Source organism: Pseudochaenichthys georgianus, unplaced genomic scaffold, assembly GCF_902827115.2.
Source record: "Pseudochaenichthys georgianus unplaced genomic scaffold, fPseGeo1.2 scaffold_652_arrow_ctg1, whole genome shotgun sequence".
Taxonomy (NCBI): domain Eukaryota; kingdom Metazoa; phylum Chordata; class Actinopteri; order Perciformes; family Channichthyidae; genus Pseudochaenichthys; species Pseudochaenichthys georgianus.
The window spans coordinates 2,864-23,171 of record NW_027263207.1 but is presented as its reverse complement, the minus strand read 5'-3'; the positions used below and the strand labels follow the sequence as shown (position 1 = coordinate 23,171).

The window sequence follows — 20,308 nt, the reverse complement described above, 5'->3', positions numbered from 1 at the left end:
GCATGGCATAAAGCTGCAGGGCAGAGCTGAGCTACTGACCTCTGACCCCTCATTGGATCTTCAGCTCTTAAAGGTCGGTGCATGCAGATTAAGAGCAGGAAGGCACAACAAACAGCTCCGGGTAGAAACCACGCTATGTCCATTTAAAGACTGTATTAAGGGCAAAGGGACTGCCTTTGTAAACACACAGAGAAACATATATACACCTCCCTAATGTTACATTTCATTATGATATTCTGTTACACCACTTAGTTGAATACTCGATTCTGATTGGTCAATTTGGGCATTCCAGAGGTTGTTAATTTGCAATAACAGACTGTTGCGTAAGAGGATCAAGGGAATAGAAAAAGGGACTAGGAAAAAAACAAGCAGTTTTAAGATAAACTTGTCCAGAATATCTAAACCACTTTGGATGTAAAAGCAAAAAGTTGGACCGAAATAAAACAAGCTAATGTGTCAGAAAATAAACTCATCAACGAAATACTAGTATAAGTATTTTCATATACGTTGGTTGTTGTATTAAAAGATACAGTATGCTTGAGGTAGTTTAAAAACAATGACAAGGCTCCTCTTACAACAGGAAAAGTGTCTTGGGTAAAAATGAAATTAAGAGATCCTTTTAAAATGTTAATATTTAAAATGAATATCAGCCAAAACTCAAATGTATCAACATTATTAAAAGGCCTTCATTGGTGCGCCCAATATGTTGAAAGCAACCTCTTACCGCCTAGAGTTAGTCATCTCTCCCCCAGGAAGTCGGCCTGTAAATTGTGATGTGGTTTATTTAGCTCGTGTTTCTAGTCCCATCTAAATGTGTTTCTGGAGATGTTTCAGCATCCAATCGCCACAGAATTGATAGCGTTTAGTAGAATATGTTATTATAAATCTAATGGCCGCTAGAGAGGGGCCCAAATTGTAATAAATCCAGATTCTTCATTAAGAGAATAATAATTATTCTGTACATCTGTAAATGATATACCATCATATGTATTAAGATTAAGATTAAGATTAAGATAGACTTTTATTAATCCCTTCGTGGGGAAATTGTTTCTCTGCATTTGACCCATCCTAGTGTTAGGAGCAGTGTGCTGCCATTATGTACGGCGCCCGGGGAGCAGTGTGGGGAGCGGTGCCTTGCTCAGGGACACCTCGGTAGCACTTGGTCTTGCCGGGACTTGAACTGGTGACCTTCCAGTTGCCAGGCCAAGTCCCCATCGACTTCGCCACCACCGCCCCAATATATATATCCAGTACATTATAAAGGGGTGCACATAACTGGTACGCATGCGCGGCAAACATCTGAAATGCGTACCGTCACTTGTGTCACTAAGCGCCCACCTACACCCCTCCTGTCGACATTCAATACCCACCCACCCCCCAGGGAGTCTCAGGGACACAACGACATGCTGACTGCAGTGGGGTTTGAACCTGTGACCCCCGATCCCAACACCAACGCTCAACCCACTGCACCACACGCCTCCCCAAGAACATTTTAATTAGGGATGCCAGCGATTATTCGATTATTCGAATATTCGCTACAGTCTCCATAATCGAATATTATTTTTAAAAATCGATTTTATTTATATATTTTTTTTTATGTCTTTTTTTTTGGCTTAGTTTCAACCAAAATATATATATATGCTAGGGGGGGGGGGGGGGGGGGGGGGTCGGTCGAATAATCGATTATTATTCGCCAGGGCTGCCGAATAATCGATTTTGATCATGGTCAGTTTCTGGCAACCCTAATTTTAATCATCCAGAATATTTGATATACTATTTTTAATTTTTAATTGTTAACTCTTTTCCACTTTTTAAGTATTTTTATTTTAATGTTGAGCACGCTGGTTCTGTAACAAAATAATTTCCCAATTTGGGATTAATAAAGTATCCATCTATCCATACTCCGTCTTTAAGGCCACAGGGATTTAGTCAGGAGCCGTTCAGTGATGAGAATATTAAAAGATCCTTCCGTTAGCATGAGGTAGAATATGCACTCGACATATGGGCATTGCCCTGCTCTCTCAGCTGTTCAAAGTACAGTTCTTCCTCGGTATTGGAGCTTTCCCCATGGCAGAAGACGGTTAAACACCTGCACTTTTGAAAGAACATCCATAACAATCATCCCATTTGCAACTTACAAATTATTTATCTAATATAACATATTCCAATTACTTGTATATAGACTCTCCTTGCACTATTGCTATTGTATCGGTTTTATTGTGTTGGAGGAGTCTGTGACCTGAGATTTCCATTGATATATCTGCACTGTAGCTATGAACACATGACAATAAAAGCCTTGAATCTTGAGTCACTCAACATATGGGCATTAGCCTGCTCTCTCAGCTGTTTCAAATACATTTTTCCTCACTATTGGAGGTTCCCCCACTGAAAAAGAAGCATGGACGGCTAAATAAAGAGACAGATTGTGATGGAGCATTAAGAGTGTGCATGGGTCTGATTTTGGAGCATGTGTCTCCTAAGCTCCAGGCCGTGTGCATGTCACAGGACGGCAGAACTGAGCAGCGTTGTGAAGGGATTAATCTCTGTGGGTGAAGGGGAGGGGCGGCGGAGATTAGCAGCCCTGAAACTGGGCCTGCCCGCTGACTCAGGAGGATTAACACGCTAGCATTAGCCTAGCGTAACACTACACTGCACCAGGGAAGCTAATGCTATGCTAACAATAACCTATTGCAAGGTGGCTGATGTGGAGCTTGATTGTAAAGAAAAGGCTCTACTTGAATAGAAGAAATGGAATATATATTTTTGTGTAGATAAAGAGTCTTTTGTTTTGTACTGTACATGACATAACAATTGCTTAAGCATTGAGGCCCCACTGTGCCGATTACACGATGGACATTGACCATGTGTTATGGGGTAAAGCCCTTTGACTTATCTGTGATATTAAGAGGTACAATCATAGGTAGTCTTGAGATAGTGTAGCTGTAATCCTTAAAGCAACTCTTTGAACGATACAGCATAGCGGTACAGTATGTTTTTCTTCTGTCAAAAATGACAACGCAACAATTCCACAAACTGCACGGGGAAGCTAATGCTATACATTAACCTCTTGCCAGGCGGCTGATGTGGAGCTTGATTGTAAAGCTTCTACTTAAATAGAAGAAAATTGAAGATATATATTTTTTTTGTGTAGATAAAGAGTCTTTTGTTTTGTACTGTACATGACATAACAATTGCTTAAGCATTGAGGCCCCACTGTGCCGATTACACGATGGACATTGACCGTGTGTTATGGGGTAAAGCCCTTTGACTTATCTGTGATATTAAGAGGTACAATCATAGGTAGTCTTGAGATAGTGTAGCTGTAATCCTTAAAGCAACTCTTTGAACGATACAGCATAGCGGTACAGTATGTTTTTCTTCTGTCAAAAATGACAACGCAACAATTCCACAAACTGCACGGGGAAGCTAATGCTATACATTAACCTCTTGCCAGGCGGCTGATGTGGAGCTTGATTGTAACGCTTCTACTTAAATAGAAGAAAATTGAAGATATATATTTTTTTTGTGTAGATAAAGAGTCTTTTGTTTTGTACTGTACATGACATAACAATTGCTTAAGCATTGAGGCCCCACTGTGCCGATTACACGATGGACATTGACCGTGTGTTATGGGGTAAAGCCCTTTGACTTATCTGTGATATTAAGAGGTACAATCATAGGTAGTCTTGAGATAGTGTAGCTGTAATCCTTAAAGCAACTCTTTGAACGATACAGCATAGCGGTACAGTATGTTTTTCTTCTGTCAAAAATGACAACGCAACAATTCCACAAACTGCACGGGGAAGCTAATGCTATACATTAACCTCTTGCCAGGCGGCTGATGTGGAGCTTGATTGTAAAGAAAAGGCTCTACTTGAATTGAAGAAATGGAAGATATATATTTGTGTGTAGATAAAAAAGGAAAGTCTTATTTTACAGTTTTTCTTTGCAAAAATTACCATAGCGTAACACTTTGCAACACTGCACCAGGGAAGCTAATGCTAGGCTAACAATAACCTGCTGCCAGGTGGCTGATGTGGAGCTTGATTGAAAAGCCTCTACTTAAATAGAAGAAAATTGAAGATATATATATATATTTTTGTGTAGATAAAGGGAAAGAAAGAAAAGACTGTATTTAAAAAAGGAAATGGATACATATTTTTGTTGAGATAAAGAAATAGCGCTGCAGTACAAGTGTCTTTTCTTTGCTAGTATTAGCTTAGCATAACACTTGCCTAAACTGCATGGGGAAGCTAAAGCTATGCTAACTGGCGGAGGCGTGTGGCGCAGTGCGTTGTGCGTTGGTGTTCGGATCCGGGGGTCACAGGTTCAAACCCCACTGCAGTCAGCATGTCGTTGTGTCCCTGAGACCCCAAATTGCTCCTGTGGGGAATGCCCACAGTATTGAGAATGTAAGTCTCGTAGGATAAAAGCGTCTAAAAAGTGACACTATAACCTCCCATCAGGAGGTTGATGAGGCGCTTGGTTGAAATAAAAAAAAACTCAGAAAAAATATATATTTTTAGCAGTAAATGGAAAGAGTTTATGACATGAAATAGCTTGAGCACTGAGCCCCTGCTGTGGTAGATTGTGAATGGACATTGAGCATGTCTCATGGGGTAAAGCCCTTTGACCTGCGTATGATATAAAGAGGTCCAGTCATATCTGAAGATAGTCCCGCTGTAATCAGTGTTGTTGCAACTCTCGTACAGATATAGCACTGCAGTACAAGTGCTTTTTCGTCAAGGGTATTAGGGGCAGTCTAAACCCTGGATGATCTTAGTGTAGGTACACTGGTAACCCTTGTCTCCAGCATACAGTGCAGCCATTATACTGTACAGACGAGGCTGCTGGAAACAATGGAGTTTGTTGTATTCCCACACTTTGTCCTGGCTGTTTTCCCGCTTAGTTTAGATACACAATGTTCTGTTATTGCTCAGCCTTTCAAAAACAAATAAATACTAAAATACTTTGAGCCTTTTCTTTTGCTACTCGTACATTTCTTGATAATTTACCAATCCACATTGTTTCTGTTCTGTTACATGTTGAAGGTACAACTAAACATATTGTTGCACGCGACATCAAGGGCTATGATTGGCTGTTCATAGATAGATAGATAGATAGATACTTCATTGATCCCAATGATATCAAACAAAACTATATACAATATGAGCCAGGGAGGGAGTATGCACCTTGTCCATGCAACAGAACTATAAGTATTTGTTTCTTTCCTTGCGACATTCATTCAATATTCTTAAAGCCATTTCTTATATGGCTTTGAAACTCGATTCCGATTGGTCAATTTGGATATTTTGATGCTGTGGGTACATCCGCAGAAGAAAGGCCCTTCCCCTACATATTTATAATCTTTTTATCTTATCTTATTAAAGTCAGCCTTGTGTCTCTTGGCCTTGATGAGTGCAGGTACAAAGTAATGATTGAGTGTGGGGAAACAATGAGATGCAGAGAAAGGTGTGAAAGGGATTTGTTGGGAAAACACTGAAGGTTCTCTTCCAACATGAGAGCAGCATGCTACAAAGGTATCAACTGTAGCTGTGAACATGACAGGATGCTTGATGACCTGGAAGAGCATCAGGACTGTTTGAGGCATGTGATAGCTATGTGATTAACATGATGATTCAGCCTCTATGGAGAGAGACATCAAGCATGCTCATTTCTGACGTGGAGCTAATCTGAAGTAAACATTGAATACTGCTTTCTATTCCTCCATCTTGTGACTGTGTGACTCCCTCTCTTGGATATCAGCATGTGAAGGACACTGCTCAGGAACTACTTGATGCTCTGTATGTGATGCTACTTCCATTCTGGAGAGGATCCCAGATACACGGATCCTGAGGCTGAAGCTCAAGCCGGGGACGAGTGATATCTTTCTAACAGGATGAATGAAAGTTAGTCCGACCTGTCACTAATGACGCTGCCCCGGCATGACGACACCACGATGACTCCCGCCGTGGTCGCCATAACGGCATGGATGGAGGACACGAGCCTGAGAGAGACACAAACAAAGAGAACGTGTTATATAAACGTCAGCAAATACATTCATTAAACACACTAGAAATCTGATTAAAAAAATGTATGGTTGTGTTCTTGACTAGCCATGGCAATGTAGGCATGCTAACAAACTAAGCTAAGACGGTTTATATCAGTGGTTCTCAAATGGGGGTACGCGGACCCCTAGGGGTAAATTGGAGTACTGCAGGGGGTACGTGAGATTTATTTTATGTTAATGAAAAAAATGTTTTTGAGTAGTGCGGGTTTTATATTAACAGTTACACATATTTCAAAACGTGAAGTGTAATAGCTGCAGTTAGCCTCCCTGTCAGAGAGACAAAGACCCTCAGTGAAGCTCAAGCCCATGTTTCACTACATTGAGTACAACCTATTAAAAAGATCAGTTCAATGCAGCTAATGTCGTCTCAGTGTTATCGCATGATGTTGAAATTGGTTTGCCATGAATTTAGTGATGGATTGTAAACATTTGAAATGTAGCATTTAAGTGTTTCTCAGTTACTGTTGTCGTTTTAATAAATCAGACTCTGATGGTGCAGCGCTGTACTGTACCTCTTTATAGGCTTTTCTTCCCTAACAAATAGTTTTTGCGCTGATCAGGGGGTACGTGGCTGATTTTTTTTTTTTTTTTTAAAGGGGTACATGATTGAAAAAAGTTTGAGAATCACTGGTTTATATCATGCCAGATTAACATCAACATTTGTATACATTTCAAAAGGTAAAGAATATATATAGTTTGAACAGATAATTGTATTTATGGGAGCATTTCACATTATGCATAACAGCATTATAGCACCACCATTAAAAACATGAGGAGCAAGATGGCAACCAAGACCAACTCTGTATTTAACCAATTTGATTTAAAATATCACCTTTTTTACTTTGTTTACCTGCGTACCCCTGATGTCAACAGTTTTGTGTGGAAGTATATTTTATACATTTCAAAAGGTAACAGATAAATATTATATTTTTTGTACAGTTAATTTGATTTATGGAAACATTTAACATTCAAAATTAGACGAGTGACACTTCTCCCAAGAACAGTCATATGGCGCCTCTTAACATTACGCCTAAGAACGCAACAAATATATTATTCGAAACACCATCTTTTGCTTTTCTTACTTTGTGCATACGTGTACCCAACGTCAACAATGTGTATATAATATTAATATGTCTTTCTATTTGTTTAAGACATTGTCTTATTAGCATCAGCTCAAAGCACCTCTGTGCCCAGGTACACCCTCACCAAACAAACGTCTTGCAAATTGAGTTCCCTTTTTGATTGATCCGACTAAAACTTGAATAAATCTAGCGTCTGGTACACTGACCTACAAGTTCAGTACCATCATGAGATTAGCAGTGCTTGGCCTCATCTTTCCCCGTCTATAAACAGACTTGTCATAGGATAACTTGGTGCGACTCTATTTGAAGTGTCACTGTGTACGTTGGCATCCATAACAGTGTTCTTACAACTCATAAACTCGTACACCAACACCTCCCTGACGGTAATGAAAAACGCGAGGAATGTTCTGCTTTCAGCCAAAGAGACGCTGGCAGATTTTCTTTTTCTAATTGAGTTAATTTCTGTTCATTTCAAACAGGAAGTGGGATTAGATCACCAATTTGTTCAAAGTATGAATGGCCGCTTTTTTTGCACAGACAAGCTCTCTCTTCCTGGCCGTCCTCCAACTTGGCAGCAGTGACAGTAAGCTGCCTTTGAATCAGAAAACATGTAATTTATTCCCCAACACTCACTGCAGCCATAATGGACAGTCAGCTCTTTCACAACGCCACAGTTTCAAGTTTTTCCAGCTTTTATTTCTGGTTCACATTCTCCACCTACTGATCTCCACCTACAGCAATGAATGGAGCCTTATGGCACTTTCCCACTGCAGGACCTAGCGCGGTTTAGCTTAGTTTGGCCTTGGTAGGCCAGGCTCACTTTATGCTGCGTTTCCATTACAGTTTAGTAACTGGGGTAGTACTATAGTAACGCAGTGTAGGCGGGGCGATCGGCTGTTCGGCGGGCAGAGCAACGCTGTGTAAAACTGCCGTGACGTCATCTTCAATGCGAACCACAAACCAAAACATCAGCCGTTAGCTGTTAGCACTCAGAGCTCCTCATATCTGTTCAGAAACTAGACCGAACAAGTACAAACCACAGACTGCCTGTGTCATGGCGAATACAGTCGCTGGTTTATTTATGTCAGTAGGCCGTTGTTGTGAGTGTGGACGGTCGGAGCATATACAACGTTAGCTTAGCCAAGCTCCATTCAGAAAACCTGCCGCCTGTCTGCAGACCGGTATCAGTGCGTTGTTACTTCAGCATCATTTTGAAACGTGTGTTACAATTAAATCTCGGTCAAATATGTTCATCTTGTTGTCCCCCCTTGCCAGCGATTCTCTCTGACCATTCAGCAGTCGAGAGTGTTTGCGTCACTAGTTGAGCATATCCAGCCCGGTTGTTGGCCCGGTAAGAACCCCGATTTTGGAGGGCCAGAAAAAATGTGAAAAAGTAGCTCTGAGCCGAAACTAGCCCTAGAGGAAAAGCAAAAAAAAGACTTGCTACGTGCTGCAGTGGAAAAGTGGAAAACAGGCATAACAACGGTTACCTAGAAAAAAAGAAATGGCATCCAGTGCAGCAATTACTCAGGTAATGGTTATGGATGAGAGGTGTGGGACAGAAAGAAAGCTAATTTGAATTTAAACACACTTTTGTGGTCCGTAGGCCTTTGTTTTGGATTAATACCGTTTTAGGAGAGGACACATATTGGATCTGAGGACTTCTAATTCACTTTAAAACCAGAAATGATCATATCTTCCCTAAACAGATTATATCGGAATCATGGGGTTTGAAGGTTTAAAAGTCAGAAAATATAATCATTGATAAAGATTGTGCCCCGTTTTGCAAAGTGTTCAGTCAGCTGTTCTAGCCTGTTGATAAGATATGTCACGAAGCACAGGGTGGACTGTCTGGATATCTGGATTAGACATTAACTGTCTTCAGTGGATGATTCCTAAGAAACCCCTTGACCTTTTTACTTCATTAATCATCGGGTTATAATGCCCCTTGACCATTGCATGGTGTCCCGAAAACAACACGTCATTAAGGTGTCCAAAAGGTCCAGTTTATTCTCCCCCTTGATATTGAGGCACTTTATAATCTTCCCTTTGATACAAATTAGTGAATACATCGTATTTCAAAATGTAAGAAATAGACTGCCATGAAATACACTCCGCAAAAAGTGTGCTTCTTAAGAGATTTTGACTTCAAGCACAATCAAATGAAAATATCTGAATAAAGTATTTTAGAGGTTCCTATAGTCCCGGCCTTCAAATCACTTTCTACAGTCATAATAAAAAACATCCTTTCTTGGTACAGATCCTCTCAAATCATGATTATTTTAATATGTTTGCCAGTGATATTATGAATTATGTTTACAAATGGCAATCTTCTCAAATATCACAACTCGTATGGCGAATGCAATATCAGTCAAACTAATTGGAATTAGACATTTTTCCCCAAACCGTGCATCTCTAGTAAGATGGCAATAATTGGGTGAGGTTCATAGTAGGGATGCCAGCGATTATTCGATTATTCGTTACAGTCTCCATAATCGAATATTATTTTTAAAAATCGATTTTATTTATATATATTTTTTAAATTATTTATGTATTTTTTTTTTCTGGCTTAGTTTCAACCAAAATATATATAAATATATATATGCTAATAATAGTAATAGTATTAATAATTGTAAATGGCCATTGGTCACACCACCAGTTTGTTTTACTGTAAACTTGGAGGAAGCCTGACTGCTGCTGCAGCACGCTACACACCGACCCCCCCCCCCCCTCTCCCTCTCTCGTGCGACTAAAGATGAACAAAGCGGCAGGTAAAAAGAGTTCCTCCTCGTGGAACTACTTCGAACTTACAAGTCCAAAGGAAGTTAAATGCAAGCTCTGCGAAAAGACGTTGGTCTATCACAGCTCAACCTCAACAATGCGTTGGCATTTGAGTGCGAAGCACGCCAACGAGGTTACAGAGAAAGACACAGCACAGCCGGCCATTACCAACTTCACTTCGTTGTGATGACATGCTTGTTTGTTGTTTGTACTGTTAAACATGTTACAGTAAAGACAACAACGGAATTCCTTTTGTCTGAGTTTTTTTTTTTCTCCCGCGGGGGGATTATTATTATTATTATTATTCGTTAGGGCTGCCGAATAATCGATTTTGATCATGGTCACTTTCTGGTAACCCTAGTTCATAGATTGAACCATAGGAAACCTAATCGAAAAAGAGCCGATAAGGAGATCAGATTCCTCACACCCGATCCAAAATACAGTCTACGCACTAGCGTGAAAACACCACCACTGGCAGTAGCATGATGATCCAGTAAATAAAAGCATCTTAAGTAGGGCTGGGCGCTATATGTAATATTGATATATCGTGATAGACAAGCCAACATTTTGAATTAGACTATGGATAAAGTAATATGGTAAGGGTTTCCTTTTTCCAGGTTTTAAAGGCTGACTTAAGAGTTAAAGGTCGGGTAGGTAAGAATGGAGAAACCAGCTGAAACTACGCAGCTGAAAAAAATCTGCCCCTTCTATCAGACTTCCTCACAGAGCCCCTCCTCCAACACACACGAACGCACACATGACCAATGAGGGCACGAGGGCAGTTTGTGCCCAGATGGAAGGCTGACAGGCAGGTAGGCCATCCAGTTACTTTAGCCGGCTCAGATGATTGGTCGAGCTTTTTACAGCGCCACGGCTTCCACTGATGAAATATTGTTTATGTATTTATTGTCAAAGCATTTAATATATTCATTGCTATCGGGATGCTAAAGGTGGGGTAGGGTTGTTTGAGAAACCGGCTCGAGATACACTTGTTATATTCCATGGAATGCTCTTAACATCCCGATAGCAATGAATATCTGAAGTGCTTTGACAATAAATACATAAAGAAATGTCATCTGTGGAAGCCGTGGCGCTGTAAAAAGCACGACCAATCATCTGAGCCGGCTAAAGTAACTGGATGGCCTACCTGCCTGTCAGCCTTCCATCTGGGCACAAACTGATCTCGTGCCCTCATTGGTCATGTGCGCGTTCGTGTGTGTTGGGGGAGGGGCTCTGTGAGGAAGTGGCAGATTTTTTCCGGCTGTGTATTTTCAAATTCTAGCGCACTCAAGCTGGTTTCTCAAATTACCGACCCCACCTTTAAGAGCATTCCATGGAATATAACAAAAAGTGTTTCTGAAGTGAATTACCTACCCCAGAAACTGATGTCATTTCCTGAATTTACCAGACTTGTATTATTTGCCATTAAATCCACAGTACTGATTGAATGACAGTCCATCTTCACAACATCGAAGCATTTGGTCAGAAATATTGTGATTCGATTTTTCCATATTGCTGATCTGAAGTCTAAAAGGACTCGGTTTTTATTTTGTATTTCACAGAATAAACGCCGACTACAACCTTTCCCAGAGTTCCCGTGTCAGGTCTCAGTAAGTAGGAACCGAGACTTCCCCAAAGTGTGAGAAAAGCTTAAGACCTTCAGTCCAGCTGCGAATAAAGACCGGTTTTACAAGGTCAATAAAGACTGCTTTCTTTCTCTTTTTCTAACGAGGTAATCGCTTGTTGCAAAACGGCAAGATGGAGAAACAAAGAGATTATTTGTTGTGACGTTGTTCCCTCTCACCAATCTGCATGGGAACGCGGCCATGACACCGGCATCGTCAAGGTCATGTGACGTGGGACTACAGAAAACAAAAGCCTGAGCAGGAAAAGACTTACTGGCTCATTAAAATCAACACAAGAAATGCACCGCTTACATTTCTTCACATAGCCCTCATCAGTTGAATTAAGCTACTTTTGTACACGTGTGAAATTGCAATACCTAAAGCTCATCTAAAATCTTAACTTCACATCAAGGTCCAAGAAAACGACAATTTCTCACATATTAATATGGCCCTCATAGCAAGTACTTCACTGAAGATTCCCATACATGTCCAAGAGAAAAATACAATGTTTTCACTTCTTCTTATGGCCCACATAGTAAACACATCGCCTTAATCACCACCTTGCAAGCATCTTATGGCACGTGTAAAATAAGTGCATTCACTCTTTTTTACAGTGACTGGCGCTGCATGGAGTCCACCATACAGGTGTCTGCTGGACCCACTCAGGTTCACTCTAATAGAGTCATTTACATGTTGATCAGTCGGTCTTGTTCTGTATTTAGATTTCATTCATGTCAGACAAAGCTGCTTCACAAAGTAGAGCCACATAAAGCAGACAGGTTCAGTGCTGCTTGGTGATGTTCTTATAGTTTTCTGGGTCTACAAGGCTCCAGAAATGTTGAGAGTTTTTCTGAGACTTAAGATGAACATGATTTTGGAGATTTATAACCTCCATCTCCACAGGATTGACACTGAACAGTTCAGCCATATTTTCTCCTTCTTCGTCTTGACATTAAATTATAAACCATAATTAATCAGTTGTATAGGTCTAGCCTCCCTATATCTGTGTGTGACATTGTTCCATCCTCAAAAACAAAAAACTAATACTTCTGCAGTCTAGCTGCAGCTTCTGGCAACGGCCTTCTGTTAAGAAAGGACACTGAATGTCTTGAATGTGGCATCACACACATGACTTGAGTCTGAACACAGCACACTTACATTCTCTGTCTTACTGTTACATTAATCCCATGAATGCATGAGACTAAGTTAGCTTCATTATATCTCAGTGATTAAGTGAATAATAAAGTTTCTATCGGGTCACTGTCAGCCCGTCACTCTTATTAGTAGTTATTTTTCAGGAGGGGGCGGGGCTTGGAGGAACAGAGAGGAGACGGTGATCGCGGAAGCTTTCCTCCTGCCTTCACAAACGTATTTATCAGCTGAAAATAGCAAGAGGAGATTCACACTCTGCAATCCAAGACTTGATTGAATCCACCAAAAACTTGACATGACGATAACGAGTGTTTTTCAAAAACACAAATCCCTCCCGGTGTGTCTCTGAGCCGCAGCGACGCGGCCTGATTCAGAGCGGGTCATTCTGCTGTTGGTTCTGGTGCTGCTGGAGAAAGCAGACTGCTCCGTGTGTGGTGTCGCTGTGCCGCTGTCACGTCTGCTCCTTGATCTCTGCGTCACCGACCAATTTGATATTCGTGTGACAGAAACAATTCTGAAATAAAAACACTTTATTGTCCGGCCGCGGTCGAAAAATCAAGAAGCAACGTCACTACGCTATAATCGATAATCGAGCGGCGAGCTACTAAAACTGGCCGCGAGCTACCGGTAGCTCGCGATCGACGTGTTGGAGAGCCCTGCACTAGACCTTGGACTTTGAGAAGCTGGAATGAATATTTATCCCACTAGACCAGGGGTCGGCAACCCATGCGGCCCTTTAAGCCCTCTGCTCTGGCTCCCTTGAGCTTAGACAAAAATAAGAAGGAAATAAAATAAAAGTATTTGTAGGACTATTTATATTTTGTTGGATGGTTGAAAATGTTTCGTATTTTGAGGTGATACTGTGACACATAAATAAAAAACTAAACGGTTTTAATTAGGTCAACTAAAAGATGCGTCACATCCTGCTCCGGTCCCGCGCGAGCGCCTTTTCTTGGAGGCGAATAACCTGACCCCCGGTTCGATGAGCGAACTATGGAAACATCAAAGTTAAGTACCGGAGGAACACAGGATTTAATTCTGTGTGGACAGAGTTATCTGCTTTCACAGCAAACGATGCTGGTTTACCGGGATGTCTGATATGTAGAGAGAAGTTGTGGTGCAGCCTTTACGTATCGAGGAACAACACGGGAGAGGAAGCCAGCTGACGATCTTCAGTCATAATTCAATGGGGTATGTAATTTATTGCTGGAACTGCTACCCCCGCGACCCGACCACGGATAAGCGGGAGAAGATGGATGGATGGATGGATGTAATTTATTTCAGAAACACTTGTTATATTCCATGGAATGCTCTTAACGTCCCGATAGCAATGAATATATTAAATCTAAATATTTATATTATATTATATTTATCTCTTTTTAGGGTGCAGCTAGATGTTTTATTTATTTCAAAGTGGGCCCATTTTAATAATATTTTTTTTTCTCTTCAAATGTGCAGAGGACTCCCCAAGGGCTGTGTTTAATTTATTGTAAAGTAGGCCTGTGTATTATTTTTGATTCTCCTTATAAGAGTTCTTTGTTTCTTTAACAGTTTTATATCATGTAATAAATAGCCTAATAAATGCAAAAACACCTGTAGTTTTTGTCTGATATAACAATAAAAAACTATGAAATATGTTTTGCGGCTCCAGACACAAAAATGTTTTGGAAAAAGGAGCAAAATGGCTCTTTTCGTCAAAAAGGTTGCAGACCCCTGCACTAGACCGAAACAATGAAGAAAGTATTCTGCACGTTGTTAGTCGTAGCCATGACACAGTCGTCACTGCAGGCTTTCATTTTTGGTTAGAAAAACTACCAAATTAAAACCTATATAAAAAAAAAAATCACAGGCCTGAGCAGAAAACTGGCCTCTCTAACCCCCAGAAACACACTCGCACACATTTTACCCCCACGCCTCGCTGCCTTCTATGGCCGCATACTTTATCACAAGACCCAGATTTGTACACAGCCCATTCATTGTGTGGCAATAACCCCCCCCCCCTCTCCCTGTGCTGATGAGAGGTGGACGGGGTGAGGAGCGTGTGGAGGGGAGAAAGGGGAAGAATGCGTTTCGGCCTTGTTGTCCTTTATTTCCTGCTGTGTCAGGCCGGCGGAGAACCTCAGCTTCCCTCTCACTACGACTACAATCTCCCGAAAGTCTCTTTCCGGTTAATGCACGGCCCAATAGCTCTCATTTTCTACATTACTCGCCTCCTTCAGTAAAGGGGCGACGTAACCAGAGCGAAACGAAAAAGTGACAGCAGAGGCAGAAACAGGGTAAAGTGCATGTCTTAGAAAAAGTATAGGAGAACTAATAATGTTTAAATCACTCGTGGAAAGCACAGCACTTCACCCTTGCCTCGTGCCTCGAGTTAAAAAGGGGCATCACAACCTTTTTACACCTATATCAACTAAGGTGAACATGCAAATGGACACGCTTCCCTTTCGTCCTCCTAAAGACTCGGGGTTAATGCACGGACCAAATGCTCTCATGTTCTGTCACACGTCTCTTTCCGTTTTTTCACACTCGCCTCCTTCAGTAAATGGGCGACGTAATGTGGAGTTGCTTTGCCGCTGCAGCAGAGCGAAAAGAAAAAGTGACAGCCGAGGCAGAAACGGGGTAAAGTGCATGTCATGGCAAGAAGGAACCCTCTCCATCACCACGGACGCAGTACAGCGATAACTGCATCGCTCCCTTTCCTTCTTGTAAATAAACACTTAATCAATAAGAAGCAGCGCACGGTGTCGGTACTTCATTGTTTAAAGACCAGCTGGTTTTCAGATTGCATCACCATCAAATGTAACGCCGATGCCATTATTGCTACGAATAGATTTACATATTATTATAAAGAAGAGAATTTTAGAGATTAATAATACATTTTATTTTTAGGCGCCTTTCATGACACCCAAGGACACCGTACGTTTAAAAAAATAAAAAATTAAAATAACTAAATAAAATAAAAGCTACACTACAGTGAGTAAGCAGATTTGAACAGGTGGGTTTTTAATTGGGATTCACCCAAAGGTGCAAAGCAGTAACGTGTGCGTGGAAGGCGGCGATAACATTTAATTGACTTTAAGTTATATTTTTCATTCTGAGGCAAATCCAAATAAATTACTAAAAATATCAACAACAATAAAAACCTTTCACGTGTGAATTTGAAAAAAAAAAAAACTACATTTGAAAAGTAATGTCATTATTAAACTAATGATAAGTAGATATTGTGATGACCATAAATGTGTCTCCTTTCTAAATGTATTTTGTATTTAAACCAGCGTTTCCGCCAGGGGGGCGCCTTGCCGCCATTTGTCATTCCAAGCGATAAAAACCCTCGATCTATAATTATTTTGTGGACGCCCTCATTCAGCTCGGGACGCCCTGAACTCGAGCCGAGTGAGGGCGTCCAAAAAAATGTATAATTCGAAAGAAGATCGAGAGTTTTTATCGCTTGAAATGACGAAAAGGAAAAAGGGCAAGGGCGTCCCTCTGTTGGAGGGGCAGAGGATTCTGGTGGGATTCTTTTCGCCGCCAGCAAAGGGCGTTCCTGTGACGGACAGTGTACCGCCGGCGAGCCTCGACGGGGGGGTGCTGGTGGAGCGTGAACCGTGAGCTCCGGAGCCTCGCAGCGGCGAAACTGCAGCTCCGTGGTAAACTGTGTAACATGAAGAGCCGGTTCTTCTTAGTGAGCCGAGCCAAATGAATTCCCATCACTAATACGTAAAGAGATAGCATCTATAAGGGACGGCTCAATTCAAAACTCAAGTCACATGACGTCACACCCCCCGCTCTCGGGGTGGACGGCCTCTCAGCCCTGGCCTGGCGGAAAAGCTGATTTAAACTAATTAAACAAAAATGAAATTTAAACTCTGGATATTCACAATTACCATTTAAAAAAAGGACCACGATTAATTGAACTCTATAGATGAAGCGACCTTTTGAACATTAAAGCATCCAAATATGTCACAGACAGTAGAGGCACACATAATTAACCTGAACATTAGTTGTTGTCCTCTTTAGGAGCCGCTGTACGAAACCCAAAAGCCGAATGCTTACTGTGACCGTAAGATTCTTAAACGGAGTCGGGTTATGTTGAGCAGAATAATCCCTCGTGAAGTCAAGTGTTGTCGAAAGTAGGTTCAAGTTAAACCTGGTGCAGTATACGAAGCATAGTTATATTTAGCCCACCTTTATTGCTTGTTCCTCGGACATCAAAGTCAACACAACAAATAAACAATAGGTCAATAGACGGGAAAGGAAACACTGGTAACATGTCCTGCTTTTCTCCAGTTTTAATTTAGTATCTTAACTGACAAAAGCCTTAGACTTTGAGAAACTGCGATAGATATTTCCCTCTGTTTTGACGTATAGACCAAACGATAGATACATGGTAGTTGTAGCCCTGACGGTCATCACTGCAGGCTTTCATTTGTGGTGCAAAGACGCTAGTGTTTGAGCACAATCCAGTAATGTGGTCAGTCACAGCGTTTCCGCATTTGAAAAAATAAATAATTTGAGAGAAGGTCGAGTTTTTATCGCTTGAAATGACGAAAAGGAAAAAGGGCAAGGACGTCCCTTTGGATTCTGGTGCTGGTGATTTTCGCCGCTAGCAAAGCGTGATCCTGCGACGGAAAGTGTACCGCCGGCGAGCCTTGATGGGGGGTGCTATTGGAGCGTGAACTGCGAGCGCCGGAGTCTCCGTGGTAAACTGTGGTAACATGAAGAGCCGTCTAGGAGCCGGTTCTTCTTAGAGAGCCGAGCCAAATGAATTCCCATCAGTAATACGTTAAGAGATAGTATCTATAAGGGATGGCTCAATTCAAAATGCAAGTCACGTGACGCCGATTTAGACTTATCCGGGGCTTCTGATTTATTAATGTAGGTGCACAAAGGCACAGACATAGTTTGAGCTGTTAAGCCAATATAACGTTACCCGGGAAGGAGGGATTAGCATAGCTTTAATTATTTGTTTATGAGGCGCTTCGTGTTGCCTTTAGTGTATGAAATGATCTATACAAGTTGGATTGAGTGATTGATTGATGAGGAATGGGAAGTGCAGCACCCATCGCTTTAGGAGTTTGTAGTAGTTTCTATTTCAGGGACAAAGTACTACATCTTGGCCTCTTCCTATTTGACCCGTCTCTCTAAAGTCCTCTAGAAACAAATATATAAATGCTTTTACTTCTGAGATAAATGTTGATGCAAGTGGATATCTAACAGTCATGTAAATGTTCAAACCCTACCAGGGGTGTCAAACTCAAGGCCCGGGGGCCAAATCCGGCCCACGACTTCATTTTATGTGGCCCCGCAAGAGCTTGCAAAGAATATAACACGTATTATATACGGTTACATGCCGATTTACAGAAGCAGGTTGCCCATAAACTACATGTCCCACAATGCATTTCGTTTTGTGACATGCTCACTGAAGAGACTTGCAATTATTTGCCCTGGACTTCTGCTTTCAGATGTAGTTAATTATGAAGTTATTATCCTATCCGATAATAATCCAATTCAGAGGCAATAATGTATTATATTATATATGTATATTTATATAGTTACAACCGGCCCTTTGAGTGCAACCGAATGTGGCCCGCGATGAAATTGAGTTTGACACCCCATACACTATCGTCCATTCATATGCTCCAAGTTACTGACGTTTGCTGCCAGTATACTTCACCACAATATGAAATAGATAGTACATATCAAGCAAAGACACTGGTGCGATCCAGGCTGTGGACCTGCTTGATACAGAAGACTTCAGAGACTGGTTAAGTTGTGAACAAGCAGTGTGTGACATCCCCCGAGGCGTGTGGGAACATTTTCCGTTAGATGAGCATTAGTAAATTAGTAGTGGCGTTATTCAGGAGCCGGTTCAGTGTTTTCCATCGCAGAGCCAACTCAGCAGTCGACCCTGACCGGAGCTCAGAGGAGGATTAGCCGGAGTGACAGCGTGCAAATGAGCATTGAACTGAGCTGTGCACATGCGAGAGTCGCACTGACCCCCTCACACTAACCGTGTTCATTATCACTACTTTGCAATACCCGTGAGATGAGCAAAGTACTGAAAAGGCTGCCGATTAAACACATTTGATTGGTCACATGATATGCAACAATAAATGGATGGAGCTTGTGTTTTCCACAGGAATATCCCTTCAGATATGGACAAGGCCCCTAGTGGATGCAGGGTTTTAATGATGTCCCAGGTTACTTATCATAAAAACATACGTGCATGTTAGTATATGTTTTTTGTAATAATGTTATTTCTAAGACAGATCAATTTATTACACCTATACAGAAATACAACTTCTAATAGCATGTATATCAAGGCTAAAGGTGCGATTATACCCTTTGTGTTAAAGCATGTATGTATATGATCCTACAGGGGAACATAGTTTTGTTGTAATGATGTTATATCTGTGTATTCTTATTATATATGTTTTATTATTAATTTAATCTTATTTTTTCTTTATTCTTATTTTTCATCTTTTATTAAAAATAAATGTATTCTTGTTTTATACATGTTTTCTTATTTAAAAAAGGGACTTTTGTATTCTTGTTTAATTCATTCATGTGTCATGTTGTACAGTTTTTAGCTGATAGCATGCATCTGTTCCTACAGGGATGTGTAGTTTTGTTGTGATATTTGCAAATCATCCTTGTAAAGATGCCTATTTTGCACTAAAGCCCAAACAAACATTTACGTCGCACACATTTCATGTAGCTTGTAACTGAATATAGATACCGGTAAAAGCAGTAACGTGACGTCACACACATATAAAATAACACATTAGCTAGCTAGGTAACCGTTACTAGCTAAGCTACCAAACAAGGTCAAATGCTACATGTTAGCTTGGAGTTAGGTGGTATTTTCTTAGGTTTTCAGGTCAAATAAAAGCATTAATTTAGCTAGGTTTTACCTCTCGCTGATCAGCACCACGTCGGCATCGCTCCAGTGTTTGAACACACACGGCAGGAGCCTCCGTAAGGCGAAGAAGAGACCGGGGAAAACTACGGCGCCACAAGCTAAAACTTGCAACATCCTGCCGTTATATTTCCTCTAATCTGCCCGGAGCCTGGATCTCTCCCTGCGCGAGTCTCGCCCGTTTACACGCGGCGATGAGGCATTTTAATTCGGCCCGTAGGTCGGTCGGTGGTGTGGTGTGTGGGGGTTTTTTTCTCACCGGGAACAGTCCACCATCCACACACACTCTCACACACACACACTGCTGAGGAGGCTCAGCAGCAGCACCACTGTCGAGCTAACGGGCGAGGAAACACTCCGTACTTTGTAGGCTGTCAGAATAAAAGCCCTGACCCGGTGACACTTCCGGTGAGAGGGGTCGGTTTTATTTTTAAAGGGTGGCTCCATTACTGACGGGTGCAAACAACGTAAAGGTCTTTGAAGGTGGGATTTTTGTATTCCTATTTAATTTGGTTTAATAATTAAATTGTTTTTTCACTCTTTTTTTATTTCTTATTTCTATTTTTGTATTTCTATATTATTTTGTATTTATTGTTTTATTCTTGTGTTATTCATCCATTCTTATTTTATTTTGTGTATTCTTATTTTATTCCTTATTTAATTCTAATTAATTTTTTTA

General features: G+C 41.1%; 1 protein-coding gene across 1 annotated transcript in view; it reads right to left on the bottom strand.

Moving 5' to 3' along the window:
- The window catches only part of tlcd3a (TLC domain containing 3A), a 50,812-nt gene extending 30,812 nt beyond the window's left edge, over positions 1-20,000 (bottom strand). Inside the window, exons 1-2 of the mRNA XM_034079565.2 lie at positions 19,625-20,000; positions 5,921-6,007 (exon numbers count right to left, since the gene is read on the bottom strand). Coding sequence (XP_033935456.1) covers positions 5,921-6,007; positions 19,625-19,746 — 209 coding nt within the window. The 5' untranslated portion in view covers positions 19,747-20,000. The remainder of the gene's footprint in view (positions 1-5,920; positions 6,008-19,624) is intronic.
- Between the last annotated feature and the right edge of the window lie 308 nt (positions 20,001-20,308).